A 22,105-nucleotide genomic window follows, 5' to 3' on the forward strand; every position below is an offset into this window, starting at 1 on the left:
GTAAAAACATGAAGTCATTGGAAAGCTGTAACTTTTGCTATACATGTGCATGCAATACAGACAGTAATTGTGCTTGGATATAATGGTAACATCCAGCAGAAATCTGTGGGTCAATTAACCCATAAATTGTGGGGTGCTTATCTCACGCAAACAGCTTCTGGTTTCCTGGAAAAAACTTATAAATGTGGAATGGGGTGATGTCTGAACCCAGTACTGGGAATTAAACAACCACAAGTGTTTGTCGCAGAAACAGCCGATGAATGTCACATTCATAGACTGTTCCAGGAAGTGGAAATGCCTCATGCCTGGCACATGTCCATAGAACAGCCATTAACCCACAACCACTTAAAATGCATTATGTTGCATTGGAGGCCCAGAACATTTTGGACTTGACGTATTTGCTTTTAATTTCTGAAGGTGCAATTCTGTGGGGATGCCCATAAGCTCTGAACTCGGAGGATGAAAGGCATCCTACACACAGAGGGAGGAGTGCCGAGGGCAATGCTGCCTGTAGGAGACTCTCACTTTGCAAAGAGCTTAGGTGACTGGTTTCAGCTATCTAGAATTGGTGCTTCAGACAAGATAGAGAAGGAGGCCGAAACACGCAAAAGCAGGTGGCTGCAATGCGGGGCGGCGGGTGGTGGTGGTCCTGAGTGCAGCTCCCCAACTGCAAGCTCAAAGTGATTCTCCAACCTCATAGCTGGGAATCCAGAAAATCTTAGCAGCCATAAGACTGTGTTGTCTGTGTGCCTTCCCTGGAGAAGTCAGGTAAACAGCAACAAATGAATATCTCTCAGACCATCTCCAGTTTGTTCTTGTTTGGTTCTACTGCAGCCTATTGAACCTGTTGTCCAGCTATTTACTCTAAAACCGTTTTTTCCTTTTCAGACACGTGCAGGCCTGCACCCATTTTTGTGTTTTGCTAGATAGCAGCCTGGGCTCAGTTTTAAGGTGCAGGTTTCGCACAACTTTCAGTGGCATCGAATCAGAGATCTCTGTGCATCTCTCTCACATTCAGATGCAAATGTGGGTGACTTTGTTTAGGTTTCAAGTCGAGGAAAACTGTTCCAAGCTGTCGAAAAATAAGTTACTTTGTGTCTTGCTACAGAAAACGTGGTGAGCTAGGCAGACAAAAATTGGCTTGTAAGATGTTGATGGTATAACAAGGTTTTCTTGTTTCTTGGCGGTCAGTTCAAATTCCATTCAAATTTGCATTCATTCAGGAAAAGCAGTCCCTTTATGGTTGTTCAGTATCCTGTGTAAAATTAGTTGTTGAGTTCTTGTCAAATTTCATTGTGAGGCATTTTTCACTATCGCACGCTCTGTGTTTATTTCTCTGACAGGCTTAAGTCCGTAGAAAGGTTTGAAATGCAAAGATTTGCACCTTTCTCCCAGCTAGGAAGAGATATTTCCCAAACAAGAGTCACCCCAGAGAGTAGGTGGACAAGGCCACTCATTTTATGGAAAGACAATGTAATTAATTGTCTCTGTTGACAGACAGCCCCAGTTCTTCTGCAGACTCGCAAAACATTCAGTCTGGGGTGCTTAAGAAAGATTTTTCGTACAAAACCCCAAAGCCTATTTTGTTAAATTTGCCTTCAGGACATCCGATAGGAAGCGGACCTGAAGCATATTTTGCATGAAATATCTTACACAGCAAGTCATTCTTCTGGATGAGTCATTCATTACTTGAACTCTTATAATAGTCAATTGATAACAGAAAGCACTGGAGCCACAATAAAGTCTGAGAGCCAAGTGGATGCCTGCTAGTGTTTGACACGAAAGAGGACTTTTTAGAAGCAAGAACAGCCATGAAAAGGTATCAAGAAATTTACTGTTAAAAGAGAAATGAGCAGCTGGTGGTTTAGTTCTTTCTTTTTTTTCCTGACTGTTCATACACTGGAATTCTCCCTGTAGTGTATATTCTTTTGCTTCAGGTGATCAGAAGAAACCTTTTTATGGCCAATATTCTTAGCATGGCAAAGCATTTTGGAACTTTGCTGTGCTATGCTTTTTTTGCTTTGGCATGAAATGAAGAAATAATCAGCTTCCACTCATTAAAACAGAAATGAGCTTCTTCAGTATGCATTGCCTTACAAAATGAGGAAATAAGCCAAAACTGAACTTTGTGTTTTCCAGAATGACTGGAATAGAGACTCATAAGGAAAAAAAAAAAGACTCCCTTTCTGGAAGTAAAACAAGTTTTGTCTAGTTCACTGTTCTGCTCCTAACAATCTGATTGCTCATCAGCAGGACGTGACTGCCTGCACCTATCGCTTCTCCTTTATTTTTTGCACTGTTGTTAGATAGGTTAGCTCTTCGAATGAGTGATACCTTCAAGGCTGCCAGAGCATGCTTTTACAAAAGTTTATCCTCTATAAATAGTTAGTGAAGAATAGAGGTTGCAGGTGTAAGCTAGGACTTGGGAGACCTGAGTTCAAGACCCTATCCTGCCATATTGCCCATCCTGAATAACCACCTTACCTACTTTGCAGGGTTGTTCTGACAAAAAATGCAGATGAGGATTACTTAAGCCACATTGGGTTCCTTGCGAGAAAAATAGCAAGATATGAATAAAATAAATAAATAAATAAATAAATAAATGAGACTACACAGCCATCCTGTGTTCAAATCATGGATAATGATGATGATGATAATAATAATAACATAACCAGAGAACTTGGTAAGAACCTGAGAACTCCACTTCCCTGCTTCTCCTGGTTTTACTTCTAAAGTCCATGCAAATTTATACATTTTGCCTTTCAGTGATTAAATAATTAAGTTATTCAAGTAATGGGACTAGATTTTGCTAGCACATAGCCCAACATAGAGACCTGGGCTTTATTGCTGGTGTCATGAAAATATATGGTGGCCACTGTACCAATTTCCACTTCCTGCTTGTCTGATGGCTCTGGATGCTAGACTTGTTTTGTCTTTGGGCTGGTCTCCATGTGTGTGACTCTTTCTTTATGGAATCCATGGTAACTTTCTCCTCTACATGAGACCTACTGAGGACTGGCCAGCTCTCAAAGATGTGCTGCAACTGCTAGTTCTACTTTAAATATCTATGCATCCCATATAAGCATGCCTGGTTCTTAAGCTCTTGTAGAGAGATCCTTCTTTTGCCTTCGTAGACACAGCCACAGTTTCAAGACAAGGGGAAAGAGGGCCCTTTGGTGTCTGTGGAACCTCTGCCAAGGCTCGGTTCACTTGCTCTGTGCTATCCTCCCACCAGCAAGCAAACCTATTTTGTTCCAGTTGGCCTTTGGTCTGAAGGCAGGTTTGCTGGCTGATCCTGCATTTACTCTGTCATTATTGGTTTTTTAAAATTTTGTTTAATGTATTTGTTATTGTTCTTATTGCATTTTATTAGTGGTCATAAACTACTTTGAGTGTCTTTTTGAAAGAAAACTGGATCAATAGGAAAAAGGCTTCTCCTTCTACAGATTTCATGATTCTATTTTTAACTATGTTTTTAACTATTACAGAAGTCTGGCTCATAAGTTCATGATTCCTAGCTATCTCTTTCTAAAAATAGGTGTATTATTGTCTGCCTTTCAATCAGTTAGCAAACATTCATTAATTTATAATTTGGGTGATCTTACTTTGTCATGATGAAATACATATTTTAACACTTTATTTATGTAAGAACTCCTTCAAAAATTCTATCTAGCCATGATGTTAATGACATATAGATAATAACCTCAATTTTGTGAATGTGAGGGAAGACACCCAACCTCTTTGTAATGATTGGAGCATAAGACCTGACTATTCCACTGGGAAGTTTTGAAAACAGAAGTTAGTTTTAAATTGTTTTGATCAAACTGTAAACTCCTCACATTGAAAAAGCTGAGCAGGACTGAAACACATTATGGCATGCACACATTTTACCTGACTGTCCAAAGGGGGAAAACCTCAGAAAATTTTATTCTGTTTATTCTTATTTTATAACCACTGAATTTATGATGCAGTAACCAAAACTGAAAAAAAGTTACTTATTTCTTCCAAAGGTTATATGACATTACTCAATCACATCCTACTTCTGAAGTCTGGGGCAAGAGGGCTTGGTAATTTCAGTCTCATAAAAATAACCATCTTGAATCTATTCATCTGTAATTGAGCAATGTAATAAAACGTGCCAAACTTCTCTGGGTCACATTTTTGTCTTGTTAGGTTTGCCATAGGTCCCCGTGAGGACTGTTTGTTAGAATCCAAGTCTGCCCTGGCAGTGAAATAGAGGATAGAGAGTCTTAGCTTTTTAAGCAAAAAAGTGTGGTTTTCCACTACAAATAATGGAAAAAGAATGTGTGATTTGCATAATATTTACATATGCTGAGCTATATAGAGAGATGCAAATTTAGACATTATTATAATTTAAATACAAAACATATTGCATGTCTCCCCATAGTGGGAAGTTATGGCCAGGGCACCTGTGTACCTCATTGCTTGATTCCCAGCAATTCCTTCTGATGGCCCTTCATCTATAAACTGGGCTTGGATGAGGCAGACTTTCAAATAGAGGATGCTTGGAAATAAAGGACATTCCTTTGGCAGCCTTTCAAACATAAGAACACACAGGCACTCTGCATTACCATTGTCAAATATAGTCCAGTCCTTACTCTCAGTGCCCAAAAACATGTGGAACATGACTTCATATATAATGAATGATGCCCCTGTACAGGTAAAATCCAACATAAGTCCTAGGTAGAGTCAATCCACTGAAGTGTCTGACTGACTGCCTTAGGACAGTCATGACTCAAGACTAATTTAAGTCCCATTCCTTTAAGTGTCTGTGCTTGTAAGGGGGACTTCAGCTGGATGTTATCCTCAGCTTCCATATTCCTTTCTTGTGCCAGTGTAGTGTTGACTTGCCCATTAACAGCCTTGTATGATTTGTGAAGTTTCAGTGACAGCTCTGTCAATTCTTTGCAGGTATGCGTTGTGACAGTGTATGTGCCGAAGGACACTGGGGTCCAAATTGTTCATTGTCCTGTTACTGTAAAAATGGAGCATCATGTTCTCCAGATGAAGGAATTTGTGAATGTGCACCTGGGTACAGAGGCACTACTTGCCAAAGAAGTAAGCTTGAAAGTCTCCTATTCTTTAATGCAATTATATTACAATACCGAATGGTTGCTTTGTACAGCAGACTTGGAGACTGCCTTCAATTTTTAATGTTTTGTTGTCATTCTTACTTAAATGGGCTTTTCCAATCTCTAATAAAAAAAGTTCCAGTAGCAATCTCTTTCTTCTTCTTATCATGTAATTTGTAAATTTAATCTACACTGTAAAGGTGTATACTATCACTTAAGCCCCATGTTCAACAAGACTAGAGTCTAAGTGAGAAAGCAAATGCATATATACTCATAGAAAACAGAACAGGGTAAACAAGTTAGGACTGATTCAATCATTACAACACTCATGTGGAAGTTGCTGAAAATAGAAATGCTTTTCTTTGTCAGCCATTCAGTGCTGGGGCTATTGCACTTCTAACTTATTGACCACATGGATCAACCCTGTTTATAAGTAGTACGTACATCAGTATTTCATGCTTGTGGCATGATAAAACTGGCATGGAGACTTGCTAAACAATTTGGATGAACCTTGTGGAAGTGGTTTTGGCACCTTTCATGCAGAGACATATTATTCACCTTGGCTTTTAGTTGCAAGGCTAATAGGAAACATAATTTAAGGAAAAAAGCACCAAATTGGCATTTACTTCAGCTTTCCCCAATGTAGGGCCCACCACACACAGAGAGATTCCTCAGTTAATAACACACAGTGATCTGGTTGGCTCAAGGTGAGCTGTCTGGTCATATGCTGTCTATCAAGCCACATTCCGTCAAAACCTTATTGAAATTGAGTTAAGCTGCACAGCAGTAGTCCTTGATGGATTGTTTCTTAAGTTGGCTGCAAGTGTCATTATCGATAACTGCTTCAGAGTTAATCATTCAGTTAATGTAGAGGAACCACAGATAAAATATAACGTAATAGCATAGTATGGAAACAGTAGCTCTTCCCAATATAAAGCTGAAATCAGTCTTGTAGGAATTAGCATCTTCAAGATATTGCAGCATCTAAGAAGGCAAGCAGAGCTAGATGCATGCAAACAGCCTGAAGTTTAAGAAATGAGAAGGATATGATGACAGACCCCCAATGTTACTGAAAAAAACAAATCGCTCTTAAATATGTATTTGTGGTTGAGAGTTTTCTTTTTTCTATTTCTTTGCTCAGGCAACCTGATTCAAGCTGGCTCACTTCTAAATGACTCATATAATTTAAAGGCAAAAAAGTTAGCTTTGTAAATGTTAATTGCTGCTTGACAACAGGCACTTAACTTGAAGTATTGCTTAATATACTAATTTGTCATGAAAGAAATGCCAGAAGAGGGGAGTGATGTAAAAAGAGAAATTCTGCCCAACAGCTTCTTTCTTTCTCTGTCAATCCAAATGGTGATATATCTGTGAAGAAGAATGGGTTAGTGTATTTGGCATAAAAATGAATTGAAGTGCTTTCTTCTTTAAATCATGAGTTGAATAAAAACAAGCAGCCGTGAGTAGCTGTCTGCACTTGGATTGCCCTTGCGTTGGAAAAAGTCCTCTATGTTGCATTCTGTCGGGAAGTGCCAGGTTACAGTGATTCATTTTTGTCTAGCTAGAGAGAGAAATGTTACACTACGGACAGTCATAGAAAATGATGGCATAATGATGGCGATGATTCAGTACAAGGTAAAGGGATAATAATTGCAATTACCATGATACAATTATTTTGGATAAACTTCAATACGTGTCTTTTAAACTCCAGTTTAAATCACAGATCTATTTGGCTTAAGGTGTTGGTGGAATTCTCAGATGTCTTCCTAGGTAACTCTCAGGTGACCTCTTTTTGCTTCCAGTTTGCTCTCCTGGATTCTATGGCCATCGCTGCAGTCAGGCGTGTCCCCAGTGTGTGCACAGCAGTGGTCCGTGCCACCATGTGACAGGGCTGTGCGACTGTTTACCTGGTTTCACAGGGGCGCTTTGCAATGAAGGTACACTTTGTAACAGGATCTGATAATACATACGATGTGTTCTCCCTTTTTCCTATTTGCAGGCAAAGCCATTGTAGGGCTTATGGGTGCCCACTTGCGAACTTTTTATTCTATTCTATTTTTTATTCTATTGTTAACTTTAGAAAATAAGCTTGAATGAGTTATTCTTTCTGGATACACCTTAAAAACCTTGTTGATAAGAATGCATGTTTGTATAGTATGTATATGCGATATGAATTGTACATATCAGAGTATAGCCACAGAATACTAAATAATTTGTAGCTATGCTTTATTTAAAGATGCATTTTTAAAGTATGTCATTTAAAATGTAGCATGTAGTTGTGCATTGTGATATATACATGGTGATGGTTTTCTAATCTGTGACGGCATTTTTCTGCCGTCACATGTGCTGGCTTGGATGGGGGGAAATACCAGAGTCATATGAAAGCAATTCACATTTAATTTGGTTCCTTTGTTGTCTTTCACTTCAGAGAAATGTTGCCCTCAAAGGCTTTTACACTGTAAGGATCTTAGAGGCCATTACCCTAGATATCTGGCATTCTGTGGTTTGAATTACTAGCCAGCACACTAGTTCTGTCGCTCTTCTCACAATATTTGCATAATTTCATCCTCCAGCAGTGACAAAGCATTGAAACATGGTTAAAAAGAACCCACCCAACAACTACTAGGGTCTGCTGACTTATTTGGAGATGGGAAAAAATTGGGAGGAGTTCTGTGTGAAAATCAAAGGAACATTCTTTCTTCTTTCCCCAAGCGTTCAGGTGTAACTCACTATCCTAGGCATGTGGGCATGTACATGACGATCATGGAAATACATGAGCAGCACTTTAGTAGAAAAATGAGAGTTAATCAGTATACTGGGAGCTCAGAAAAATTGAATTGGGAAACACCTGTGTTTGAATGACCTTGGAAAAGGGTTAGAGAATGAGTTAGAATAAAGATAAATGAGTACCAGGCAAACTGGTGCCTGATCTCCTAAACGATACAGAGACAGGATATAAAAAAGGAACAGACAATCTGTAGACCTTTAGCTTTTTGTGGCCTAGGATTCCAAATCTTCCTTTCAATTGGCCATGCTAGGTAAGGCTGATAGGAATTGTAGGCCAAAACATCTGGAGAGGTGACAAGTTGTTTATATCTTATAGAAAGACACAGATGGAAGGGGTCTAAGGAAAAGAGCAATGTGGGAAGCAGGGCACAAGAGGAAGGAGAAAGAGAGGGTGGCTTGAGCAGCATCAGCTGAGAGGTTTAGAAAAGCAAAAGAAACCTGAAGGACAGTTGCATATGAAGACCAAGAGAAGGAGAGGTAAGAGAAGCAAAGGCCAAAGGAAAGGAAAGAAGAACAAAACCCAAGAGGAATAGAGAAGAAACTGGCAGTCCGCCACCAAGTCAGCAGCTGTCTTAGGACCACTTTCTCACTATTTCATGGCCATCTCTCTGGTATAACAACATTGTAACGATGAAACAAAAAGGAATAGCATCAAGCTAAACAAGTTATGAAGTGAATATTACTCATGACTTCTTAAATTGCTTTTTCACAGTCTGTCCCAGTGGAAGATTCGGGAAGAATTGTGCAGGAATTTGCACCTGCACCAATAATGGAACTTGTAATCCAATTGACAGATCTTGTCAATGTTATCCTGGCTGGATTGGGAGTGACTGTTCTCAGCGTAAGTACTAATATTTTCTTTGCTCAGAAATTTTGTCAAAAAATTAACTTCAGTTCATTTATGTTAATTTTCTCCTAGATTCTGAGGACATACTTTTTAACTAAAAATGGTAAGGGGTACAAGGGTAATGGAATTCTTTATATTTTCATTTCAAGCAGAGCATTAAAACTGGCTTTATGGGATTTGAATAGCAATTTCACTTTGGGAAAATTCAGACTTCACAATGCTGTTGTTTGCATAGTTTTCACTAGGAAGTGTTAAATTCTTCTCTAAGCAGTAACCCTACAAGAGATCATGGTTTATGTGAGGTTTACATAACCCTCATATAACCCACAATCATCTCGTTTGCATGATAACAACAGTCCTTGGCAGAAGATTCATATTCAGAGCACCATCCAGCATGCATCAGTATGTGCCACAGCTCATCCTGGTTTAAAAAACCCAGGATGGGCTGTTTTGATAAAATCAGAACTGCCTGCAAGCTGTTGATAGGCTAGTCTCGCTCAGGGTTCACATCAGGAATGGGAAGTTGTGACCCTCCTGTTGTGGTTGGTCTCTGACTCCCTTCATCCCTGGCTGTTGGTTATGCTGACTACGGCACTCCCCATCCTTGGTTTACATGCAAATTTTGAGCAAATGTTTCAGTAATATGCAAGAACCAGAGAAGTAGAAAATCTAGTATGTTTCCGGATCTCCCTCCTAGGAGTATCAACTTCTTCTGATATGCTTCATTGGTTTCCTTCACTCATTATTTAACTAACAGGTAAACTGGATGTATCCCATCATTTTACAACATCTAGTTCTTGCAGAAAACTTTTAAGAAATTAACATCTATTTTATTACCTTATCACTAAGTTTGTCAATTTTCACTGCATTGTTTATAATATATATTTATGTATGACTAAAGCAGGGTTGGATATTTCATTCTGTTTGTTAGTTTAAAGAGAAACATTTAAAAATATCTTTTTTTTTAAGTTCTAAATGCAATATCAAAATGTTTATGTTAATTATTTCAGTTATATTCCCAGAAATTAATGCTTTGTCTTTTTACCTTAGTAAATCTGTAACTGAAACGCTAGCATATTTTTAAAACTATTGATTTAGCTTAATAATTCTCTGAATAGTTTGTTGCTGAATAATGATTTTTGTTCTGCTAGTTTCTTATAATGAACCATGGAAATAGGGCTGTGGGAAAAAGTGAGCCAGTAGAATGTAAAGAGAAGTCTACTATGCCTGATCTTTAGATTAGGAAAAGGGAGTATTATCTGTATTGTGTAAAGGTCTAGAGTTATTGTCAAAAGTAGTGACCTCATAACTTTAAAATGACCTCTGTAAAGTCTCTTAAAGATTTCTCTGTGTGTGAATTGTCAGTTCTTATTCGTTTTAAGTCACTGGATTTTCTCCATAAAAGCTCTTGGCCATAAATAATAATTGCATTAGAAGATTTGGAGAAAAAGAATTAGATCCAGACTAACAAATCTTGATCATATTCTTTCTAGTTGCTAAATTCTAAAATATTCAGTATTTGAGCCATAGACAGTCCTCAAGTAATGCATAAACTATCATTTTTTTCTAAATATTCCCATTTTGCAGTTGTGTTGTCTGAGATTGTCAACAAACAAATCTGAAAACATGTACTTGATGGTTGTTTTCTGTATTGTCATATAGATAATGATCTATAACATGGAAAGAGATATTGATTAGTGTACTGAAACATAAAATAGTCCTCAGGCAAAACTTGTGAGCTTAACCTCAGCAAATCCTTCTTATGAAGGATTTTGTGCAAATGCGTTTTGGTAATGTGTTTAGAGTGTAACTGGAGATTCAGATGAGCAGTATTTCCAACTGTGTTATATCACAGTTGTTCACAGTTTTGTATGATGAAACACGCCATGGATTATTTTGTATGATCAAACACACCATGGTGCAGCATTAAATAGATTATCTGAACACAATCACTGCGACTTTAGATAGCATCATAGCCCGAGAATGCATTGGTTAGAGTACCACTTCAGATATTTGAATTTGAAACATCACATTATGTTGTGGAGAACATGGCTGCACATTTATTCCAAACACAGATGTGCTTGGGTAATTTTTGCAAGCATTGGTTGTGTATTTATTGTTTTCAAGATTTTTATACCACTCCATATTCTAGTATGGAGATTTTGGAGCACTGGACACCAAAAGGTAAACAACATATGATGAAACATTGTGTGTAAAAACGAGATCAGCAAAACCTGTGCCTCCTGTTTCTGCAGTTCTTCTAATTCTTCTTGTCAACTGGTATTGTGTATTCATGAGTAAGCTCTCCCTGCTTCCTTCAAACTAATCTGGTCACTATCTGAGGCTATTATCCCCCAAAATCAGAAGGATAATTTCCAAAGCCAAACTTCTGGCTCAGAAAACAGCCTCCTTCCGCACCAGTTCACCCATTCTCCAAAATGTCCATCTCCACTTCCCTTTACTTTTTTGGTTAATGACACGGCAAGAGCAGAAATGTAGGAGAAAAGAGAGGATGGCAATTGGCCTGTCCACCCATCCTACAGAATGTCCTAATAAACCAAATAGGAATGATTCCTGAGAAGACTGGGAACCCTTTCCTCTTCACACAGATCTCCATTCTCCCCTCTCCTCATATCTTGCTAGGGTTGGGCACAGGGAGGGACACATGCTGGAACCATGAGATAACCTCCTTCCTCCTCAGTGATGGTCAGGTTATAAAAAGGGAGTGCAAGGATGTTTTAGGGAAGGGGTAGGCATGGCTTTTTATATCCGTGGACACATTTGGCCATTTGAAATTTGTGGTCTCTGACATCACCACAAAATGGGTGCACTGTAGATGAAAACAGCATTCTGCAGCTATCCACCACTTCCATTTCCTAAAAATGAATCTGAAGGCCACATGTTCCCTGGAGAACAAAGATGGGAACAGCTATAGGCCATCTTCTTGTGGGAGCATAAGAATCTGATTGACTGATTCACACTTTAATCCTAGTGTATCAACTTACTAAAACAATTCTTAAGATTCCCTGTGAATTCAAGGCAACACTGGTCTTGCAGCAATGATAACATTTGTGTGTGAGGGGGTATGGGGTATTCTCAAAATGACCAAAAAATTCAAAATGTTGTTTTTGTTCAGCATGCTGTTTGCTTAACATCCTTGGATACCTGGGAATATCACCAAGTGTCTATGGTTAATGTCTATGGATACATGGGGATACTACCACAAAGGGTATTGCAGTATTATGCATTGATCTTCTAAAAATCTTCTAGATATGAAGATTTATCTGGCTAAAGCAGTCATATTGGTTTTACCATGGTACTTTGTGAGATAGAAAGAAATTAATGGGAAGTTTCCATATTTTCCTTACTTTTCCTTATTTTACTTACTTTTTCAGTCCATAATTGGTACACATAACTTTGTACCTTAATGAGTAGAATGTAACATGAATACAATTTACAGGCAAAAAGAATCCACTGTAACATTATTTAAGATTGATATCATATATTGCAATAATGATAAAGTTGAACACAGCTAATGTTTAAAGTACTTTTATTTTGCATGTTCTTAAATTCCAACATTCACATTGAGAGATGAGGCATGTCAGTTGTAAAAGTATAATAAACTCAGCTTAAATGAAAAATTCCTTATATCGTATATACTTTTATTACCATTTATGTGATGAAAATCAGAAAACCTGGCCAGGAGTGCTTCCAGGCAAGGTTTCATTGTACAATTGTCCTGTTCTATTCACAGAATTTTATAGGACATCCAGATGACATCATTGTCCATGTATAACTGTCCTATATTTTTCCACCACATGGTCTTTTTTCTTACTCCAAAGGGAAGATGCAATAGAAGCCATCTTTCTGGAATTTTCCATCAAGCCTGTGCTGTGGAAAAGCATAGGGCTGTGCATAGGGCTGTGATTTGTCACAGGTTCTAACTGATTTATTTTGATGATTCCAGCTTGCCCTCCTTCCCACTGGGGCCCAAATTGTATCCATACTTGCAATTGCCACAATGGAGCTCGCTGTAGTGCTTATGATGGGGAGTGTAAATGCACCCCAGGCTGGACTGGGCTCTACTGCACACAAAGTGAGTTCTTCCTTATCTTTACATAAATATTATATTATGCAGCTGCCTGTAATAAGTATTTAGCAGTGTGGAAGCATGAGTATTGGCTTCCCTGTGGGGAGCCAGAAAAATATATGTTCCCTTTTAGCTTACTTTATGTTTGGTCAGAGGAGGAGAATTTGTTCATGCATTCAGGAGATAGTCAACAAGTGCCAATGCATATGTACTGAAATAAGGTATTTCGTTTTTAATTTCATTTGCAAGGGCTGCCTTTGGAACAACTGCTGAAGAATTCCCTTGGCAGGACTGAGTATGTAGATGTTCTACAGGTGTCCTTCTTACCAATAGAAGGGCTTCAGCCACCGAACACCCTTAACCCATCACTGTAATAATAGCATAACCTTTTTCTTTCAAAGAGCAAACTCCATAATGCTAGGAAGAAGGAGAGTAATATAACTGCTCAGTGTTGCATGAATCAAGATTCTTTGCCTCATGATCTTCTGTGCAAAATATATATGCAAAGATCTGTTCATTATTCAGCAGCCTCGCCTGTCTTTTTCTGCTCGAAACTCTAATGGATTTCATTAAAAGTCTAATGGAAGAAGTCAGATTTCCAGCACAGCTCTGTGCACACTTATTTGGGATTATGGTCCATTAAATGCAGTGATACTTCTCCTGAGTAAACATCCTTGGGATTCTGCTGTAAATCTTACTTCTTTCAATATACTTTTCAAGTAAAATTATTGCTATTTCCCTATAATCATTTTCAAGCTTGTCAAGGCTTATATCTTGCTTAGCTTAAGAAATCTGAATGTTGGAAAATACAAATCATTTATGCTAATCTGCATGTTGTGAAAGCATTTGACACATTATTAAAAACAACAAGAGGCTGCTTTATTTTCCCCCCTTCCTTTCCATTATAGGATGCCCTTTGGGTTTTTATGGAAAGGACTGTGCATTAATCTGCCAGTGTCAGAACGGAGCCGACTGTGATCACATCTCAGGGCAGTGTACATGTCGCACAGGCTTCATGGGGAAACACTGTGAACAGAGTAAGGTGGAAACAGTTTTCTTTCATATATTTAAGAAGAAATGCTCAAGGAAATCAGAACTTACTGAGTGGTTTTTCACACTCACACAAAACTTGGTATATATTATGACAAACAGTTATGCTTTAAAATGTGCATTTTCAGCACAAAGTGTTTTACCATCAATAGCTGCGAGATTGCACTGCATTTTCACCTACATTAACTTTTCTGGAACTCAACAGTCCAAGAAAAATTGGAGAGGTTGTGTTTGGACTTCTATCCTCCATGCAGTCTCCAAGCCACCCAGAGTTTCAGTAAGGATTTATAAGAACAGTCATTTACCTGTTCTTGGATAAACGATGCATCTTACAAGCCTTTATGTTTAAACTGCAGTTAGCTTCTATTTATGAACATACTTTAAACCCATTAGATTGCAAGTGATAGATTCCTTATAGCCTAATGAAACATTGCCACCTCGTGGTAATACACAAAAATCATCGACAAAGAGCACACAATTCAACAGTGAGTTTGCTTCAGTAATACACACTCACATGCCCCACACTTTCAAATGAGCTATATATGTCAAATTTATCCCGAAGTGGTATACACAGGGACTGGTGTCAGATTCCTTGCTTGTTCCATATCCTAACAGTCTTTCGGAGTTTTGTTCATTGGAGTTGGTTCAGACAACTTCAAATAGTTGAGACTCATCTAATTAGCTATGGAACAGCAACATTCTGTTAATATAGTGTGACTCCGTTGTCCATAGGTGACAATAGGATAGCCCGATTGCACACACTTCTACTTAACTAGATTCTGGCCACAAGGTGACATTGAGGAATGTCTACAGTCTTGACCAGGTTAAAAGATAAATTCTACAGGGGATGCTTATTGTTTCATAGAGTGTCCCCAGGGTACATATGGATATGGCTGCCGGCAAATATGTGATTGTCTGAACAACTCCACTTGTGACCACATCACTGGAACCTGTTACTGCAGTCCTGGTTGGAAAGGAGCAAGATGTGACCAAGGTATTATCTTCCTTAAATGCCAAATTAAACATGAATTAGAAATGCTAATGTATATGCAAGATCATAACCAACAGTGAAAAAAAACTATGCACAGTGTAATTGTTTGGATAAATTTAGGAGAATACAAATCCTCATATCTTTCTAGTTCAGTCCTCTGATCAAAATGTGGCCATACTAGAATGCTGGAACATGGTATTAATACCTCTCTCTCTCATATTCTCTCTCTCTCTCTCTCTCTCTCTCTCTCTCTCTCTCTCTCTCTCTCTCATTTTTTATCCTGCCTTTTTCCTGCAAGGAACCTCTCCCTCTGCCCTCCCCTCCCTTTGCACTTTGACCTCATTACAACCCCACGAGGTAGCTTGGGCCGAGAGTGCCAAAGTCACCCAGCGAGCTTCAAAGCCAATGGAAATTAGAATCTGTAACTACTTAGTTCCAGTCCAGCAGTATAATCAGTATACCATACTGGCTCTTTACACTGCAATCCTGTGCATATTTACTCAAATGTCATTCACACTGTGTTCAATGGGACCGGTTTCATTATGCATATTATTAGTAACATGTGTAATCTTATGCTTGTTTAATAAATATTGACTCTTGTGTTTTAATTGGACTTACTCCCAACTAGGCGTGTTTAGGATTGCAACCTAACTATTGCCTATGGGCATGCTCTAGGAACATGTCCAAGTATCTTGGGAAGAAAGTTGACTGGCAACTTGACTAACTAATGTAAAGGAAAGGTTGTGCCTCCTAAACCTCTTAATTCCACATGGCACTTTATATGTTGCTATACATTTTTCTATGTTGTAACTTTTGAAATCCAACAAGTTTTACAAAAAAAAAGTTTATATTGTATTGTATTGATTTTAAATAATATATTTGCTTCAGGGACAAAACATTATATTTAGTTTTAAAACATTTTGAATTTAAAAAACAGATGTATAAGTGACTAATATGGTATGGTTGGAAAACTGTATAGCTAAGATGGTGCAGTAAATATCAAGAATCTAAAATTTGAAAATCTAGAAGCATCAGAACTTTTCTTAAATGTCAAGTCGCAGTTACTTCAAAGAAAAAAAAGGAAAAAGTCCAAAATTTTCCAGAACTCTTAAAATTAAAAAGTACTGCAGATTGTAAAAAGCATTCAGCATAAATCAAGTGCCTTTTTAAGAAGTCCAGAACAAATTAACAGACGTATGCCTCACTGCTCTAATTTATTATCATGTAGACTTTAAAGCATAATTTCTCGCACTCCGGCTGGAAATAAGATACCAGTTGTCTTGTCTTCTAACATGTTTTTAGATGCATTTAAATTATACTTATATGATGTCTACTTTTAAAACTGAATTTTATGTATTCTAGATTGCATTTGTGCAGAGCACTTATGGACTGGATTTCCATAACTCTTGTTTTCCAGCTGGGGTAATCATAGTGGGAAATTTGAACAGCTTAAGCCGCACTAGTGCTGCAATGCCTGCTGATTCTTACCAGATTGGAGCCATTGCTGGCATCATTATTCTCGTCCTTGTTGTCCTCTTCTTGCTAGCACTATTCATCATTTATAGACAAAAACAGAAGGTGAAAGAAACAAATATGCCAGCAGTTACCTATACACCTGCCATGAGGGTCATCAACACAGACTATACTGTTTCAGGTAATGACACATAATTCTGAACCTTATTCTTAAGCTGTAACTTTAGCAAAGGACAATCTTTGTCTACTATGACTTCTGCAACTATTTTATATATCATGTTTAGCATTATAAGATGTATGTTCTATATATTTTCATGCACGTGTAGGGAGTTAGTGGGGGCTTTTGCTGTTGGGAAGTATTACAACTTGGTGGTAGTTTAGCCACTATTTGCACTTTCACCTGTTTCCATCAATGCAGACTTTTATAGCTGAAGTCTCTAAGACAGAAGCACCATTTGTCTGTTAATTGGCAGTTCTTAGTGGTACTTTTCATGTATAAGCAGGTAGCTAATATGGCCATTTAAGCAATATCCCTTCAGGTTTATTCACAGAGTCACTTCAATCTGCTGTTTCAGATTCTGGCTAATGGAAAATCAGTTTGATCTGAAGCATGGTTAACATTCCTGCCAATAAACCTCTTAACTATCTTTAAAGGAGGCAAAAGACAAGATTTACTACAGGGAGTATTCTTGAGACTGTCTCTCAATTTGCTAACCAGAGAGCACCTTGGTTAGCAGGGAGCCAGTGTAGTATCTCTTTGGTCCATAAAAAGTGTTGGGGGGAAAGTAGACACTATATTTGCCTTTGCTGATGCTAAATTTAAAGCACTGGTTATCACAATCGGAATAAGCCACCATGGCTTGAAACTTATTAAAATCATGGTAGGCATGCTTATTTTGATTGTGCAAACCAACCTGTTGGTGAAACATCCAAGCAGATGACTATCACTAATATTAAGAACAACTGAGGAAAAAGAGGTGGGACATGCAGAGATGTAAGATATGCAGTGGAATTAGCTAAATAAAAACAAATCAGAACACTTGCTTCTCTCTTATAGAGGAAGAGACAAGACCAACTTGTTGAAATGCATTTTAGGAAAACAACTGATATTGGTTGTGTCAATCCTGTTTGTTTGTTTGAATCTTGAGGGAATAAGTCTAGACCAAGCAATGGTATAGCACCCACTTTTCATCCTCTTTCTTCTCAGAAACCATTCCTCACAGCAATGGTGGGAATGCTAATAGTCACTACTTCTCCAACCCAAGCTATCATACTCTAACACAATGCTCAAACTCAGCAAATGCCAACAACCTGGACAGGATCACTGTGGCAAAGGTAAAAAGACAGCGGGCTGAATGCATGGAAATGTTACTACTTTAGTATTTTACATGTGCAGGCTGTCATACATTCTATTTGTGCTATGCAGTTGCTCTCTTTGACACATACTATCAAACAGATGCTGGCTTCACTATGTGCCATCTGTCTTTATCTAAAATAGACAAACAACAATCAACTCTTTGTGAATCTTAAGAACATGGACCCTGCAAAGCGAGGCCCTGTCATGGACTATACGGGAACATTGCCTGCTGACTGGAAGCATGGAGGCTACCTCAATGAGCTTGGTACAAAAATAAAACACACATTAAATATTGAATGTGTTGCATATGGCACTGTAACTGTTATGGGAAAGGGAGCAATGTGTGCTACCTTCTTTTCAAGGAGAGGACCATGATAATTCTCTCCAAGCAAAATGCTCTCCTTGCTCAACTTGAGCAGAATGGATTCTGGGAATGCCCATGTTACATGTTACACATCCTCTTACTAGGTGCATAGCTAGCTTACATGTAACACAAGTTCTTAATATGGGCAGCTATGCATAGTGTAGTTGCCATGAAAAAGCTGTCAGTGTATTAAGACTTGCTAGTCAACAATGTGTTACAATACAAGAGGTTGCCAAAATTGCTGTTGCAAGAAATTAATGTGTGTCTTCTGTTTCTCAAAGCTTTAACTGTGTCTCTCTCCATTATTTTTAGGGGCTTTTGGAATTGACAGAGGTTGTACGGGCAAATCTCTGAAAGGTTAGTTTATATTTTTTGCAAAAGTGTGAATGTATTGGGTGTCCAGTAACAGATCCTGGAGCCCCTGATCTGAGTAAGTGTACTCAGAAGCCCATACCGTTTCTGACAGAGTGGGTTAAAAGAACAATGAAGTCAGAATAGGTCAAATTTATTTACATCCCATTAAAGGTGCATTCATCACAGTTTTTTCTTATCTGTTTCATTATTCCTAACATTTGAACTGATAGAAAAAACATTCAGAATTGCCAGTTCTGAACATCTCCTATGTAGGAACATCTGTAGGCTAGCCACTCTGCTAGGAACATTTCACATATAAAGGGAAAACAAATATCTTTAAACATGTTCAGGCATATTGCATACACTTCATGCTCCATGTCCAGTCCAGCTTCAGCCATGTATCAGGAAAGTTAGCACAGAACTGGATGCACCAGATGATGAATAGGAATGTCCATCCCATTCAAAGCAATACAATAGGACAGTACCTCACTTATGCCTGCAAATATGCAGCCGATGCATGCCTGTGGCTCCAGCCCAGCCGGTGATATCCAAGTCTGTTCACACATTTTATTATTTATTTATTTTTATTTATTAAAACATTTTTATGCTGCCCCATTCGCCGAAGCCTCAGCGCGGCTTACAACAACACATGTGGATCTATCTCATTCAGTGAGGCATAAATGTTTTCAGATATGTTAAATTGCATTACTTCATTTTAACATCATTAATTCCAATGTCAGGTGTGCAGACAGTCAGACCTCAAAGTCTCACCTCCATGCCTAAAGTAATGGTTTGAAGCTTGCAAATACAGAAATCAAAAGACAAGAAAAAATATCAATTCTTAATTCATCATTAAGGTTCATTAAAATGTTTTAAGTAATACCTAAGCACCATTGAAGAAAAAAAATGAATTCAGCCCAGAATAGTTTTGAGCAGGAAAAAAGAACTCAGTATGTTATGACTTTTCTTCACTGCTCTGGAGTAGTTAAAGGTACAGTCCTATCCCTGTTTAGATAGGGAAAAAGCCTTACAAGTCCCAGCATGCCCTAGGTGGCTTGCAGAAGATTCCAGAGATTTTCTTGGTCTAAACATCCATAGGATTTCACCCTAAATTAACTTGCAGTGGGATTGCATGTGGTTGGATTCATATGTTACCATCTTTAATTACCATGAGTGACTTGTTTGGTCACACAACACTACAAAGATGAATCTTCCTTGTTTCAGTAATCTGGATCTTTGAGGTATGACTGTGTGAACATGTATGTGTTGAGCTGTCAACCATTTCCAGGGCATTATGAAACACAATAGATACTAATGAAGGCAACATTTTGGATTTTATTTTCTTTGTTGGTTTGTTTCACTATATATTGTTGGGTAAGTTAAAATGCAAAATCCTCCAAATACAAGGTCAGGTAGGAAAAAAGATAATTTAGTTTTAGAATATTGTCCATTTAATTTCCTTTTAATTTCACTTCATTTCGATGGAATGTATTCTTCTTTATATCATACCAATATGACACTCTTTTTATGCCTTTTTTCCAGATCTAATGAAGACTTCTGAATACAATTTAAGTAACTGCTCTTTAAGTAGCTCTGAAAATCCATATGCTACTATTAAAGATCCACCAGCACTCACACCAAAAAATTCAGAATGTGGTTATGTGGAAATGAAGTCACCAGCACGCAGAGACTCTGCCTATGCAGAAATTAATAACTCTGCTTCAACCAATAAAAATGTATATGAAGTTGGTAAGTCCCAATTTAATATGAACATTACTGGATGCAGAATTTTTGAAGGTTTGCTTGCATTTCAACAGTATGTCTGTCTCCACCACCAGGCACAAACACATATTCTGAAGACATTTCTGAAATAGAAACAGAAACAGAGCGAGTCAGAAGGGGTCTCCCGGGCCATCTAGTCTGACCTCCGGCACCAGCCGGCTTCACTCACGACATGCCCACCATGTGTACGTCCAGCCTATTCTTGAACACCCTCACCGATGGGGCCTCAACAACCTCTCGTGGAAGCCCATTCCACACCCTCGGGGTCCTAACTGTCAGGAAATGCTTCCTGGCATCCAAATGAAACCTTGGCTCCCTGAACTTTGCTCCGTTGGAGCGCGTCCTGCCTTCCTCTGCAGGGGAGAACAGGTCTCTACCCATCTCCATGTGAAATCCCCGCACATACCCGCACGTATGTTGCCAACATATCCCAATTTAAAAGAACTTTTCACAAGGGAAACTGAAAAGCAAACACAAAAATGGGAGGGATGATTTTAGGTAAATGAACATAAGCAAATCAGGACTGTAACTAACCATTGTCAGAACAATTATGTCCCTGAATCTTAGTTGCTGTGTTGAAAAGAACCTCTTTCCCAGATACAGAATCCACACTGCTGGTTTATTTGCTTGCTTGTTTGCTTGTTTTAATAACATGGAAGAAAACAATCTAAGAAAAATGCTTGTGTTTAGGAAATAATGCTATCCCATTTTCAATGAAGAATATATCAGTAGCAGGTTCAGTAGTTAAACAACATAGTTATATTGCAAATGATGAATGAGGGTTAGTGAAAAGCATAATAAAATTTTCTTAATGAAGAGGCATTTGTATCATCTGTATTTCTCTATCAAGCAGCCTTTCTTATTATATTGAAAAGACCCACTTAACTATGTTGTTATCTTGTATTCTCATGAATATATACTGAGTTACAATCACTTTATAGTCCACTTTAACATGACTGCACATTGCTTAATACCACCCGGGTGACCGTAGACCTTTGCATGTAAAGAAAAGTGGACTAGGATGCATGTTTTTGTTAATCCAGGGTTGGACGATACCTTTATTAGGACCACCATAATTCAACGACCTTATGGAATGCTGGTTGGTCCTAGTAAAGGTATAATCCAACTGGATATTTTGGATTCTTTTTTCATCATGAACCAGATGACTATATTTTTATTAGATGTGCAAATTATATGTTATGATTCTTTACCAACCACCAATACCAGACCACCATTTTTTTAAAATTGCAGAACCTACAGTTAGTGTTATCCAAGGAACACTGAATAACAATGGACCTTTCAGCCAAGATCTGTATGATCTTCCAAAACACAGCCACATTCCCTGCCATTACGACCTGCTGCCTGCTCGGGATAGTCCTGCTTCTTCAGAAAAAGATGACATAAGTGAATGACACCTCATGAGTCTTCTGCAGCACAGTGAAACCCTTACAAAAAGTTGGGATCTAGTTATCCTTCTTCTGGCCATCTCCCATCACTAGACACTTGCTACTGACTAGTGAAGAGAATTAAACCATGGTTTGTATAAACTTGTGGCACATGGATAATTACCAAGTTTGGAAGACCCTGTCAGATTTTCTACTGCAATTAATTTCTTTGGAAAAACAACTGCCAAACATTAATGTACTGGCTCAATGGCAAGAGCTTGAAGAGCAGTTCTTGGGCCAACTATGTTGCTTTTTCTCACAAAGGATGGCCTTTTTTTTCACTAGATCAACTTGCATCGACATGCAGCCAAGACTGCATAGTGATGTAATCTGAATTACTAATTACTTTGGGGGAAAAGAAACCAATGTGTTATTACATTGTCTTCATGTCAGTATATACCCCTTTGGCCAAGACATGTAAGGATATACAATATGTTAGAGCATAAATAAGTTACAGTGCTGGACTGACTTG

The 22,105-nt window shown here is 38.2% G+C and overlaps 1 protein-coding gene across 2 annotated transcripts in view; it reads left to right on the forward strand.

The window, feature by feature from the left end:
• MEGF10 (multiple EGF like domains 10) overlaps window positions 1–21,600 on the forward strand; it is a 74,680-nt gene extending 53,080 nt beyond the window's left edge. Inside the window, exons 13-24 of one of the 2 annotated variants that reach the window (XM_044446408.1) lie at window positions 4,933–5,079; window positions 6,896–7,030; window positions 8,593–8,721; window positions 12,695–12,823; window positions 13,726–13,854; window positions 14,733–14,861; window positions 16,276–16,512; window positions 17,539–17,666; window positions 17,830–17,953; window positions 18,365–18,409; window positions 19,949–20,155; window positions 21,440–21,600. In XM_044446408.1, the coding sequence (XP_044302343.1) occupies window positions 4,933–5,079; window positions 6,896–7,030; window positions 8,593–8,721; window positions 12,695–12,823; window positions 13,726–13,854; window positions 14,733–14,861; window positions 16,276–16,512; window positions 17,539–17,666; window positions 17,830–17,953; window positions 18,365–18,409; window positions 19,949–20,155; window positions 21,440–21,600 (1,700 nt within the window). The remainder of the gene's footprint in view (window positions 1–4,932; window positions 5,080–6,895; window positions 7,031–8,592; window positions 8,722–12,694; window positions 12,824–13,725; window positions 13,855–14,732; window positions 14,862–16,275; window positions 16,513–17,538; window positions 17,667–17,829; window positions 17,954–18,364; window positions 18,410–19,948; window positions 20,156–21,439) is intronic. The other variant, XM_044446409.1, reaches the window with a different exon arrangement.
• Window positions 21,601–22,105: the final 505 nt, after the last annotated feature.

Source organism: Varanus komodoensis, unplaced genomic scaffold (assembly GCF_004798865.1).
Source record: "Varanus komodoensis strain SLA01 unplaced genomic scaffold, ASM479886v1 scaffold5, whole genome shotgun sequence".
Taxonomy (NCBI): Eukaryota; Metazoa; Chordata; class Lepidosauria; order Squamata; family Varanidae; genus Varanus; species Varanus komodoensis.